The sequence below is a fragment of the Musca domestica genome, unplaced genomic scaffold (genome assembly GCF_030504385.1).
Source record: "Musca domestica strain aabys unplaced genomic scaffold, Musca_domestica.polishedcontigs.V.1.1 38, whole genome shotgun sequence".
Taxonomy (NCBI): domain Eukaryota; kingdom Metazoa; phylum Arthropoda; class Insecta; order Diptera; family Muscidae; genus Musca; species Musca domestica.
In genome coordinates this window covers 7,846,127-7,858,930 of record NW_026712324.1, presented here as the reverse complement: position 1 = coordinate 7,858,930, position 12,804 = coordinate 7,846,127, and the positions used below count along the sequence as shown (strand labels likewise).

The window sequence follows — 12,804 nt, the reverse complement described above, 5'->3', positions numbered from 1 at the left end:
AATCATTCGTCATTCAAACTGTGCCTGACTGTGTTTCTGTTAAATAAAAATATTCGAGTATTTCACATAGGTTTTCCAGTTCCTATATACCCTCTACTTAAGGCATAAAATATAAATTCCAGCCTAAGAGACTATAATAAAACATTTTAATTAATCAGTACATTTGTGATAATTATCTGGAGCATACACTTTTCCCAGACATGTCTTTAAAAGGCATTGTACAGTGTTACAAACCTCCGTGTTCAGAAGACCCTAACCATGGTACAATAAGGAGGTAGAACAGCTTTGTAAAACTACAGAAATACAGCCCTGAGACTATACCCGCTGTCTGTCAGACTCATTCAAAATTTTATGAAACAAGTTGTTTTCATTTTTTTCATACTTTCCCTCATATTTTAATGAGCCAAATAGCGCGAGTAATGAATGAAATCCCCGGATTTTCTCTCAAAAACATGATCCACATAAAAATCTACTTATTATTGACAAAACATTTTGAAAATTTTGACATATCAATGTTCCTAAGCTACCTATATTCTTCTACCGTCGTAAGAAGGCTATGCTAATGCGCAACGGAAAGCAAGCTTAAATGCAACATTATGGCAAACGTAGATTCCCATTAGCCATAATGCTGCGTTATGCTTACATTTTTATTAAACGCGCTCTCCCTCCTAATCAGACTCCCGTTTGAGAGATAAGAGATGACGAAGGAAAGCATTTAATTTTTAGAAATCCATTTTAAAGTCCTATTCATTTTATATGATTTTTTTTTTATTTTTAAATGAAAATACTCAATAAAGTAATTACATCGTTTTTTACAAATGATGTGATTTAAATAATCTATAAAATCCCGTTGTTTGCTCATATTAACGGCTGTACAAGAAATTAAAGATCATCGATGCTGGTCAGAACATTGTATAAAGGTCAAGCAACGTATTAAAGCCATCTTAATACGAAGGTGTAAACCTGACATTATGTTGGTCACTATGGACAACAACTACTTTTGTAAACACACAAAGTTGAATTGCTGGACAAGGAAAAACCGGACAAATGGCTTTCCATGAAAATTGAGAAAAATGATAACAAATTAAAGCGGTAATCATACATTAGTGTTAAATATCGAGAAGAAAAATGCGGGGCATATTAAAGTGGATTGATAAAGTTGAATTTCCCAACGTAAAGGATGAAAATATAAGGTAAATTTCCCAAAACATAAAAATCGATTTGTTGTTGTTGTTGCACATAAATGACAAGGATTAAGCACAGTGGTTAGAGTTGTCACAAAAGATGAAAAAAATAAAAAAGCGTTATAATAAAAAATGGAAATCAATGTTAAATTAAAAAAATATTTAAAGTAAATACAAAAGAAAAGTAATAATTCATAACGGAAAATTTAAAAGAAATATTTGCGCAAAAAATAAACTAGTTGCCGTTGCATTTAATAAAGTTTGAGAAACCTTCACGGATTAGTTTGAAAATTTTCTATGTATGGTTTTAAATTAATGCTAAATCTTATTCCAGTATTCACAGCGTTTGCTATAGTCCAGATGGGTCTCAACTAATTGTGGCAGCCAGGGAGAGAGTTTTAGTATATGATCCCCAGGATGGTACATTGCTAAATACTCTCAAAGCCCACAAGGATGTTGTAAATTGTGTGGCCTATGCTAGAGATGGCAAAAAATTTGCCAGTGGAGCTGCTGATAAGACGGTAAGATTTAAATAATGTCTTTAAGATTTGTGTGATTTAGGAAGTCTTCATGTTTACAGGTAATACTTTGGTCGCCGGAGCTTGAGGGACTGCTTAAATACTCGTAAGTGTTGAAAAAATTTAAAGTACTCGGTTCATAAAAATTAAACATCCCAATTTTCCTTCTAGCCATGGCGATTCTGTGCAATGCATGTCATTCAATCCCGTCTCTCATCATTTGGCGTCCTGTTCAACATCGGATTTTGCATTTTGGTCTTCGGATCAAAAGGCTGTACAAAAATATAAGATAAATTCGCGTGTCAACGCCTGTTGTTGGACCAATGATGGCCAATATTTGATAATGGGTTTGGCAAATGGTTCCATAACAATACGCAATAAATCTGGCGAGGAGAAAGGACGTATAGATCGTCCCGGCGGATCGGCAAGTTCAGTGTATGGTGTAAAATGTTGTCCCGCCACAGCTGAACCCAATACCGACATCATTGCGGTTGTGGATTGGAGTCAAACGCTGTCCTTTCACACATTAAGTGGGCAAATGGTGGGAAAAGAAAGGGCAATTGGTTTTGATGCTTTGTGTCTGACATATTTACCCAATGGGGAGTATTGTCTGATATCCGGTTGTACCGATAGTCTGCATTGTTATACGCGTGAAGGTGTACGCCTAGGTACTTTGGGTGACAGCCTGGAGTCATCATGGATTTGGTCTGTTGATGTACATCCTAATGGACAGTCCTATACAGTAGGTTGCCAGAATGGTACATTGGTCACGTACAATATATCCTTCACCACGGTACATGCTTTGTATCGCGACCGCTATGCCTTTCGTGAAAATATGTGTGATGTTATAATACAACATTTAATATCGGGTCAAAAGGTACGCATCAAGTGCCGGGATTTAGTACAAAAAATTGCAATATACCGTGAGAAATTGGCTGTTCAGCTGCCGGAAAGAGTGGTGTTGTATGAGTTGAGCTCTGCATTGGAACAGCCCATGCACTATAAGGTTAAGGAGAAAATTCAAAAGAAGTTCGATTGTAGTCTGTTGGTGGTGTGCGCCAGACACATAGTCTTGTGCAATGATCGTCGCCTGCAATGTTTGGATTTCAATGGCATTCTGCAAAGGGAGTGGCTAATGGATGCATTCATACGTTATATGAAAGTTATTGGTGGTCCGGCTGGCCGGGAGGGTCTTATGGTGGGTCTTAAAAATGGCAAGGTAAGTTATCAGACAAAATTAACATTGGTATGGTTTAAAAAACGTAGGGATTATCAGACAAGTAAAGGTGACGATCTTTTCAAATATACCTCTTGTCAAGGATTGATAGAACAAAGAAGGTGCATTTTATAAGATTATTTTGGCAAGGACTATGGTTGACTTTTTGGGTTCATATTCCTAACGTGGACTTGAAGTGTATTTTTTCAAGCACTGTTAGACTAATTGACGGGATTTTTAAGGATAATTTTTAGGAACTCCAACAAGACAAGTAAAAATGGGGGGTTTAAGAATATTTTAAGGGTTAAGAGGGATATTTTTGATGAAATTTAAGACAAGTAACGGTATGTAACCGGTATTTTACAAGAACTCTCCGACTAAGAATCCAACCAATTTTTAAGGATAATTTCCCATAGATTTGAACAAATGAACGCTGATTTTTAAAAAATATATTTAAAAATCAACGTTCATTTATCTAAAGTCTTTGGGAAATTATCCTTAAAAATTAGTTGTGTTCTTCCAGGATTATCGGACTAAAATAAGTAAATTATCACTATGGCTTTCAGACTAACAAACCTGTATGTTGAAGGACACTTCAAGGACCCATAAATATATTGAATTTCAAACCAATAAAGGTGTATTAGAAAATATTTTTAAAGGACATTTTGAGAATATTTTTATAATTTCAAGCACTGCAAGTTCAAAATATTTTTTTTAACTCAGACAAAATGTTTTGGATATTAAAGGATATTTAAGGGCTGGATTATTATGTATATCTTTTCGAGGCCATCAGGCCAATTAACATGGATTTTAAGCATACTTTTTCAATGGCCAATAATTGTAGATTTTAAGAATAATTTTTCAAGACATTTTAGAGCAATAAACCTAGATTGACAAAAAAATTTTTGAAGTGGAATTTTTTAAAGATTTTTTTCAAGGACTGGAACAAGGATTTTAGATCAATAAACCTAAACATGTGTTTTTAAAGACCTTTTTCTAGGAATTCAGACAAAAAACAGACTGATTATTGATTAATTTTTCAAGGACTCTTGCACCAGTAGTCGTGTTTTTCAATGATATTTTTTCAAGGATTTTAAACAAATAAACCTAGATTTTTTAAGTCTTTGTGTGACCTTCGGCCCAAAAGCTTGATTCCAAATTTTAAAACCAATAAATTCGTATTTAAGGATATTTTCCCAAAGATTTTTAGTCTTATACTTCCGAACAATAAAGATTTTTCTTAATTTCTTCTCTTTTAGGTGTTTCGGATATTTTTGGACAATGCCCTGCCGTTGCTGATAACCACTGCCATATCGGCAGTGCGTTGCCTAGATGTTAACGCCAATCGTACAAAAATAGCCGTAGTCGATGATGGGGGACGCTTGGTGGTGCGTGACATTAACAATGACGTTCTGCTCTATCAGGATACTGGTGTCAATTCTGTTACATGGAACACACATTTAGATAGCATGTTGTGCTATACACACACAGCTGGTGGTCTCACGGTCAGAGTGGGTAATTTACCACCTAGAGCCCCACAACATATGCTTGGAGTTGTTGTGGGACTGTGTGGGGCCACGGCCTTCTGTTTAAGAGGAAATGTTATGCACAATGTACCTTTGGCCTTAGGAGCAACAATGTGGCAATTTATAGAGTCGGGGCTGTTTGAGTAGGTTCTCCACATTACAATGACTTACGAAGATGTCCTTTAATTATTGTTGTTCTTTGTGCTTTTAGTGAAGCCTATCAGGTGGCCTGTTTGGGTATTACCTCAGCCGATTGGGAAGGTTTGGCGAAATCAGCCCTCGAAGCTTTACATTTAAAAATTGCCCGAGATGCTTATGTTAAAATACGCAATCTACCCTGGCTACAGAAAATCGATGATCTAATGGAAAAACAAAAACGTGGCCAATTGCCGAAGGAAGTACTGCAGGCGGAAATTAGTGCCTTCAATGGCAAATATAAAGAAGCAGCGAGATTTTTCGACAAATGTAATATGCCACAGCGAGCTTTGGAAATGTACAGTGATCTCAGAATGTTTGATTTGGCCCAGGAATTTATTAGGGATGGCAGTGCCGAAGAGAAAAAGGCCTTAGTTCGTAAGCGTGCCGAATGGGCATATTCCGTCAAGGAACCCAGAGCGGCAGCGGAATTATTGCTAAGTGTGGGTGATCATCAGAAAGCCATAGAAATTGTCTCCGAACAGGGATGGGCAGATGTGTAAGTGTTTTTCATATATATTTGATTTTAAAAATAATTTTGTTTAAACCGATCTAAAGACTGTACGATATTGGCCGGAGACTGAGTCAAAGTGAAAGGGACTCTTTGGAATTAGTGGCTAGCAATTTGAAACGTTTAAAAGCCCTGCCTTTGGCCGCTGAGGTATTTAAAAAATTGGGTAATGAAGCTGAAGTTGTGCAGTTACATGTTGAGGCTCGCGATTGGTCTGAGGCCTTCTTATTGGCTGCCGATATTCCTGAACTATTGCCACAGGTACATTATCAGCATGGCCAATGGTTGGCCGAGAATGATAAATTTATTGAGGCACATGAAGGTAAAAGCTTGTCAACTAGGCTTATATACATGCATTTAATAAATACTTTCCATAGCATATTTGAAAGCTGGCCGCATCAAAGATGCCAATCGTTTACTGAAACATTTAAGCAATTCGTCCATAGAAGAGGAACGTTTCTTGGATGCCAGCTACTTTCATTGGTTGCTTTCTAAGCAATATTTGGATATATATTATGGCAAGGAGTAAGTGCAACTGCAAAGCCAGACACAGAGGAAATTTTAATGAAGTGAAATGAGTTTATTCATTTTCCTTCCCACCATAAAAGCCGACTTACTTTTAGTGTATAGTTTCGGAGTACCTCTTAAATACCTCTGATTGTTTTTATTTATTAATTAATTTAATTTCCATCCTTTTTAGAGAACAAAATCCCATAGATTTCCACCTTAAGGAATACAATTCACATTTGCGTATAGCAAAAATCTATTATGCCTTTTCGGTCATCTATAACTATATGAAGGAGCCCTTCACCACCTACTCGCCGGTAAGTCTGTTTAATGTGTCGAGATTCATACTTAATGAGGTGGAATATAAAGGTGCGCCCAGAGGTGTTAGTATGTTGTAAGTGCTCAGGTTTTATATCAAATTTCGTACTTTTCAAGTTTTTTTTTTCTCATCAATAGTGCTGTCCTATTCACCCTGGCTAAGCAAGCGAAATTTTTACAAGCCAACAAACTCTGTCTGGTGGTTAATAAGAGGCTACAATCATTGAAACCTCCAGCTGGTGTACAGGAACAAATTGATGTAAGTTTTTCTATGGAGGGACAAAAGTTGTGTGTTCAGGTATCGGAAATATTTATGTTTTTCGTTTTCTCTAGATTAATTACTTGAATAGCAAAGCGTGTAAAAGTGGTTTCAACGATCCCGAAGAACTGTTACCGTTATGCTATAAATGCTCAAACTATAGTCAACACTTGAATGCAAATTCTTGTCCCACCTGTAGGCAGGATTATATTTTCTCTTTTATTTCGTTTGGTAAGATGTTTTGAAATAAAAATTTAAAGAATTTGAAAATGTTAATAATTCTAAATTAATTTTTCGATAGAAATTTTACCTTTAGTGCAATTTTATCCAGAAATGGATATAACCGATAATGAGGCGGAGAGACTTTTAATGGCTCCGCCGAAAAACAATGAGGATCAAGATCCTTTCAATGAGGTAGGTTGTAAGACAAAGTTGAAATCTTATTTTTATTACATCTTTATTTTGTTGGTGTTGTTTTTTCTTATACTAGGATACTGCAAGTGCCTTGCCATCGTTAAGTCTGGACAGAAGTGCCTTACGTGCTATAGACCCAAATCATGTTTTGATATTGAAACGCCGCTCACAACCAAATAGTAAATATGTATTTTATCGTAATATATTACCCGATCTCCAAGTTACCTACTGTCCGGAATGTTTGCTGGTAAGATAATTACATTTTATGTTTTAAGATCAATTATATACAAATATAAAAATACATTGTATCCTTATTTTCCTCATATTTTTTAATGATTAAAAATCTACCTCATCTTCTTTTTTAGGTATTCTATGCAGAAGATTTTGAATTGCAAGTCTTGCAAAAAGGACACTGTCCTTTTTGTCGAACGCCCGCCGACAAATTATTTGACGAATTTTAGCATCGAAAATTAAATAGCATAAATTGTATTTATTTTTTTCTATAAATGTATATTAAATAACAAAGTTTATTATCATTTGTGACTAAGACCAGGTTTCTTCTTGATAACGTTTTTGTTTGACCATTTCTTCTAACAAGGTCTCCTGGCCATTAAGTACCTTGAGAAAGGCTTCTTTTACAGCTTTTGGCATGTCATTGGAAGAACCAGCCACCAATATAACAGCTTGCCTTTCCAAAATCAGTTTTTGTAGTTTCTCAACATTTTGTTCAATTAAATGCTGAACGTATATTTTGTGATCCTGATCTCGAGAAAAGGCACAATGTAGACTAATAACACCCTCTTTGGACCATTGCTCTAGATCTTCACGAAAATGAAAATCTTTGCTGCGATTTCGACAACCAAAATATACAACCATTGAGGGATCATCACCAACAACACCATTAACTTCTCCATCTTTTCTTGTCAGAAAAAAGCGGCTTTGTATTAGACCACGGAAAGGTGCAATGCCTGTCCCAGGACCAATCATAATTACAGGAGTTTTAGAATTTTTAGGCAGTTTCATTGTTCCCGGTTTAATGCAACCTAACACTGTTGTACCAACTTTCAGGGATTTTAACCAATTTGAACATAAACCCAACCTTGGTTTTGACAACTTTGTTTTATATTCCACCACTGCCACCAGCAGATCCAATTTGCCCGATCCCACACAACTGGCAATGGAAAAGCTACGTGGTTGTATAAAAGTAAAAAGTTCCACTAAAGTATTTAGTGTCATTTTAGCAGAAGCTTGACGAAAGTCCTGCAATACCTCCAAAACCGTACGTCGCGGACGATTGATGTAATTTATAAGGCTATCCAGGCCCTCGGCTGTGGTAAATTCCAATAGTTTTTCCTTTTCAAGCTCATCCTCACAGTTAAGGGCAAGCAACTCAAATGCTCTTTGTCTTGGCTTGTGGCTTAAATCCCATAAATAGGTAACCATTTGTTTAACTGTTAAAGGTTGGCTATAGCATTTTGGTACACTGATGTCCTTGTGATTACTAGCGATTTCCACCAGAGTATCGGGAGAAAAATCCAATTTGTGCTCTTCAGCCCATGAAAAGAATTCATCAATCTGTTCCTGGGAGTTTTGGGGTTGTACTTGTAATACATCACCCGGGCTCCATGTTGCCTCTGCTGCATCAAATTTTAATAATCGTACATCCTGAAAGTGGTCTTCCTCTGTGGTACGCAAATTTTCACGTAGAATCAGTTTTAGGGGTTCCTCCTTATGCGGCCACAGTATGTGATTTTGATCTCGATTCTCATCGTAAGGAACATCTACCACCCGACATGACCATTTAAATATTCTACCACTATCGCTGCCATTCGCCTTTACACCCAAACGTTTTTCCAATTCCAACCATACTTGGTCCATCCATGGCAGAGCAACTGCTCCCAACCCATGATCATGTTGATCATCACATAAACCCATGGGAACAATGGTACTTGCACCCAATTGCTGTAGCCGCTTATTTAACTTTTTTGCCGCATAGTTAAATTTGGAATAACTAGAATCGCCCAATCCCAGGCAGGCATATTGTAACTTGTCCAGCGAATTATTTGGAAGACTACGCCTCAATAAGAACTTCCAAAAGTTACGCATATTATCCGGTTCATCGCCATCACCCGTTGTGGCAACAACAAACAACACCAATGTTTCTTCAATTAGATTCTGTACGGGGTAATCATTCATGGCCAGGACTGGTCCTTCGAAGCCATATGTTTTCGAGGTGCGCCACAGCTGTTCGGCAACATCTTGTGCCGTTCCCGTTTGACTTCCATATAGAATAAGCAGACGCATTGTTATTTCTTTATATTCTAATTGGAACGTTTGGTTTAATTGAACCTAGTTTATCCGACAACTCAAGTGACGGGTTCTATGTGGTTAGTGCAGTCGTCGGAAACCAAATAAAAAAAATAAAAAACGTCCCCAACGAATGAAATAAGAAGCCAAAACGGAATGCATGATAAAAAATAAACAATAAGCAAAACCCCCGAGTACATCTGTTGTTAACGAATGAAACGCAATCAGCTGGAGACATTCATTAAATGAACCGCGGGACTAGTTCTAATGAGTAGTCATATTTCTTAAGTGATTGTCAATAACAGCCATGGTAGAAGAATACAGGTAGTGGCATCAACACAGTTCCTGGGACAATAAACTATCAGACCAATTTTGAAATTTAAAAATTTGAATTTAAGATTATTCAAATTTGATTATTCGTGACAACTTAGGATTGGTGTCGTATGAGAAAACTTATAGAAATCTACTTATTTTTTGAAAATACATTTTATAAATTTTGACACATTAACGTTCCCAAGCGGATCTACATGCATTATTCTATCATGATAACAGCGTTACCTAAAATTTGACGTAGCGTACGTAATATTAAACTTCCTCATATAATAAAATATTTTGTACGTCCGTATAATCCTAATACGCCAGGTCCATATGTTAAAACCTATCAACAATTAACGTTGTAAAAATTGGATCATTTTGTACGCTTGTAAATAATATAATGAAGTGACAGCAATCTGAAGTTGGTTGCAGTTTTTTCATCTTTCTCGGTATAGGGAAGTATACGCTGCGTCGAATTCGAATTTTAGGTACGCTCTTATTAACAATCACTTAACAAATATAACAACTCATTAAAGTAGTCACGCGGTTCATTTAATGAATGTTTTAAGCTGATTGTGTTTTCCTCATGTCTCATTCGTAAACAAAAGAGGCACTGGGGGATTTTGTTTTCAGTTTATTTTTTATCGTGCATTCCTATTTGGCATCTGATTTCATTCGTTGGGGACGTCTTTTATTTTGTTTTCCAACTATATAACATTTCACATTTCTACGTGAACGAGGAGGTTCAAGAGGTTTCAATTAAAATTAAAAAATTAAAACATTTAAATAATGTTAAGATTAGGCGGTCTCGTGTTAAGGCCCCTAGTGGCTATAAATGCCAGACAAAATGTAAATTATATGCAAAATATTTCAAAAGTAGCCCAACGAAGATGTCTCTCTCAGCGACCTGACACTTTTGCCGGCCCTGGAGCTTCGATTGCCGGAAAGGAAGAAAAAGTAACTCCACTTGGATGGTTTCTTTTGGTAAGCATTTTAATATTTGGTGCTGGTAAAAAAAAAAAAAAACATAAAACATTCCTAGATCCCGACATCATGTTAAGCGAATTAAATCCAAATGACGTATCTCATACAGTGTCGTCTTTAATGACAGTTTACTTCAATTCGAATTAAAAAAATCTGTTTTGAGATTTAAATTAGTTCCAAACCAATTCCCTTTAATTTCACAGCTTATTCCAGTGACAACATTTGGTCTAGGTGTGTGGCAAACCAAACGCAAGGCTTGGAAGGAACAACTCATTAGGGATATTGAGACGTTAACAAAAATGCCACCAGTTGATCTGCCAGATAAGTAAGTCCAAATATATATATATGATATTAATCTTTATTTATATATGGTTTTCTAATCTTCAGTTTAGATACTCTCAAGGACATGGAATATCGTTCGGTCAAAGTTAAGGGTCGCTTTTTACACGACATAGAATTGGTAATGGGTCCACGTGGCTTCATACGGCCCGATGGTGCCGAAACACAAGGCGGTTTATTTTCTCAGCGTGACACGGGGAATGGTTACTGGATTGTAACACCATTTCAATTGAGCGATCGAGAGTATGGATACTAGGTATACATTTAACAAAATTTGTTAGACTTATGTATTTTTTTTTAAATATTTAGTGACATTATTTTAATTAATCGCGGTTGGGTGTCAAGAAAAAACCTCAAACCAGAAACACGTACAGCTGGACAAATTCCCAATGAAGTGGAATTAACCTGTGTTGTGCGCAAAGGTGAAAAGAGGCCACAATTCACTCCAGATCACAAAGGAGATGTCTTTTTGTATAGGTAAGTGCTGGAGCTCTGATATCCCTCAGAGAAATTTGTAAATGTAAACAAATGCCAATACAGTCTGACAGAGTTTAGAAATTTCTTAAAAATCCTCGACTTGCTGATAATAGCCTTAGAGAAAAATCACAAACGCACTCAAATATATTCTTTAAAATATCCACCCACGATTATGATCGGAAAACATATTCCTCAAAAACTTCAAGAATATAGCCCCGCTTAAAAAAGGCATGATTATGGCTCTGTTAGCCCTTAAAAATCAATAATGTTGGCTATGATTGCGAAAAAATATTCCCAAAAATCCACAATTATTATTCTGTTAGTCCCTGAGAAAAAAAAAAAAAAAATAAAAACCCACGAATACGGCTGTTATTCCTTGAAACAATATTCACTGAAATTCCACGAATATGGCTATGATGGTCCTATTTTAAATACTATTCCAACTGAGCCATTGGTCCTTGAGAATAATATAATCATATTAAAAGCTCATAAATATGATTCTGTTGGTCCTTAAAAATATTCTTTAAAAATCCGATATTGTGGCCCTGTTGGTTCTTGAAAACATATTCTTTAAAAATCCAAATTTATTACTGGTCCTCAAAAAATGATCCTTTACAATTCACTCTATTAGTCTTTGTACAATTATTCTCCAAAAATGGTCGATTATGATACTGTTGCTCCTTCCAGAAATATTTCCGAAAAATCCACAATTGGGAGGCTTACTGTTATACCGAAAAATAAAAAAATGCCGAAACTAGTACCAATGTCCCGGCATTTGGCAACTCTGTTTACTCTGTAAAGCGCAATGTCAAAATGTATTTTGTTCCAAAAATAACGGTAAAATACCTAAGTCAACGACTGTCACTTTAGTTTTTTTCATAGCAAAAATGAACCAAGTCAGTGTGAGTCGAGGAGTTTATTCAATGAATATAAAACCGGTTATATGCACATGTGGAATGAGACCGAAGTAGCGATGGGTCCCCAAGAAATCGCAGCTTAACTACTTGTTAACATTAATTTATTTTTTTAAATAAACGAATTCATTTTATTTTCCTAAAAATCATAATAGTTGTCAGTAACAACTGGACCAAACCAAGACATGACTTAAAATAAAACTCCGAAATTAGTGCGAAATTAATCGCTAAGTCAACTATTTTTAGTCATATAACGAACACTTTATTTTATTTTTTACTTGGTTCACTTTAGCTGGGAAACCATCAAATTTTATTCAGAGTAAAAATGAACCAAAGTAGGTTTTTTTGTTTTTGTAGTAATATATTTAAATTATTTTTATTTTAATTTTATTTTTTTTTTTTTTGAAAATTCACGATCCTGGCAAAATATTCCTAAAACCTTATGGTACTTGCAAAATATTTCTAAAACCACATGATAATAGATCTAATAGGCATTGAAAATAAACCTTAAAAAATCTATAATTTTAATTAATATATTTTTTTATATTATTTTTAGAGACTTACCCAAAATGTGTGCTGCCACCGGTGCTCAACCAGTATTCCTTGATGCTAGCTATCAATCATCAACACCCGGCGGTCCCATCGGTGGACAGACACGGGTTGCTTTGCGTAACGATCATCTCTCATATCTGATAACCTGGTACAGTTTATCATTGGCTACAGCATTCTTGTGGTATCGGACAGTCTTGAAACGTAAACCATTCTAATAATGGGCGGGGATTGAAAAAAAAAAATATTTTTGCTTTTAGTTGAACTAAAA

At 35.8% G+C, this 12,804-nt stretch overlaps 3 protein-coding genes across 3 annotated transcripts; 2 read left to right on the top strand and 1 right to left on the bottom strand.

Annotated features, from left to right (window-relative positions):
- Positions 1–924: 924 nt before the first annotated feature.
- Positions 925–7,178, top strand: LOC101895167 (intraflagellar transport protein 122 homolog). The gene is made up of 14 exons (XM_005191059.4): positions 925–1,193; positions 1,519–1,705; positions 1,765–1,808; positions 1,874–2,921; positions 4,178–4,587; positions 4,656–5,138; positions 5,198–5,472; positions 5,528–5,675; positions 5,851–6,051; positions 6,114–6,234; positions 6,309–6,465; positions 6,536–6,648; positions 6,725–6,895; positions 7,014–7,178. The coding sequence occupies exons 1-14, from the start codon at positions 1,129–1,131 to the stop codon at positions 7,107–7,109; spliced, it is 3,519 nt and encodes a 1,172-aa protein (XP_005191116.2). The 5' UTR covers positions 925–1,128; the 3' UTR covers positions 7,110–7,178.
- LOC101896550 (NADPH-dependent diflavin oxidoreductase 1) lies at positions 7,119–9,087 on the bottom strand. Its single transcript, XM_005191068.4, has one exon. The coding sequence runs from the start codon at positions 8,950–8,952 to the stop codon at positions 7,192–7,194; it is 1,761 nt and encodes a 586-aa protein (XP_005191125.2). The 5' UTR covers positions 8,953–9,087; the 3' UTR covers positions 7,119–7,191.
- Positions 9,088–9,408: 321 nt separating this feature from the next.
- Positions 9,409–12,786, top strand: LOC101895003 (SURF1-like protein). The gene is made up of 5 exons (XM_005191058.4): positions 9,409–10,254; positions 10,458–10,579; positions 10,642–10,836; positions 10,903–11,070; positions 12,541–12,786. The coding sequence occupies exons 1-5, from the start codon at positions 10,060–10,062 to the stop codon at positions 12,749–12,751; spliced, it is 891 nt and encodes a 296-aa protein (XP_005191115.2). The 5' UTR covers positions 9,409–10,059; the 3' UTR covers positions 12,752–12,786.
- The last annotated feature ends 18 nt before the right edge of the window (positions 12,787–12,804 follow it).

Coding starts and splice junctions, on each gene's coding strand:
- LOC101895167 (XM_005191059.4), top strand. CDS start 1,129: ATGCGGGGCATATTAAAGTGGATTGATAAAGTTGAATTTCCCAACGTA. Junction 1,706..1,764: donor GTGGAGCTGCTGATAAGACG/GTAAGATTTAAA, acceptor TCATGTTTACAG/GTAATACTTTGGTCGCCGGA. Junction 6,235..6,308: donor GTGTACAGGAACAAATTGAT/GTAAGTTTTTCT, acceptor CGTTTTCTCTAG/ATTAATTACTTGAATAGCAA.
- LOC101896550 (XM_005191068.4), bottom strand. CDS start 8,952: ATGCGTCTGCTTATTCTATATGGAAGTCAAACGGGAACGGCACAAGAT.
- LOC101895003 (XM_005191058.4), top strand. CDS start 10,060: ATGTTAAGATTAGGCGGTCTCGTGTTAAGGCCCCTAGTGGCTATAAAT. Junction 10,255..10,457: donor CACTTGGATGGTTTCTTTTG/GTAAGCATTTTA, acceptor TTAATTTCACAG/CTTATTCCAGTGACAACATT. Junction 11,071..12,540: donor GGAGATGTCTTTTTGTATAG/GTAAGTGCTGGA, acceptor TATTATTTTTAG/AGACTTACCCAAAATGTGTG.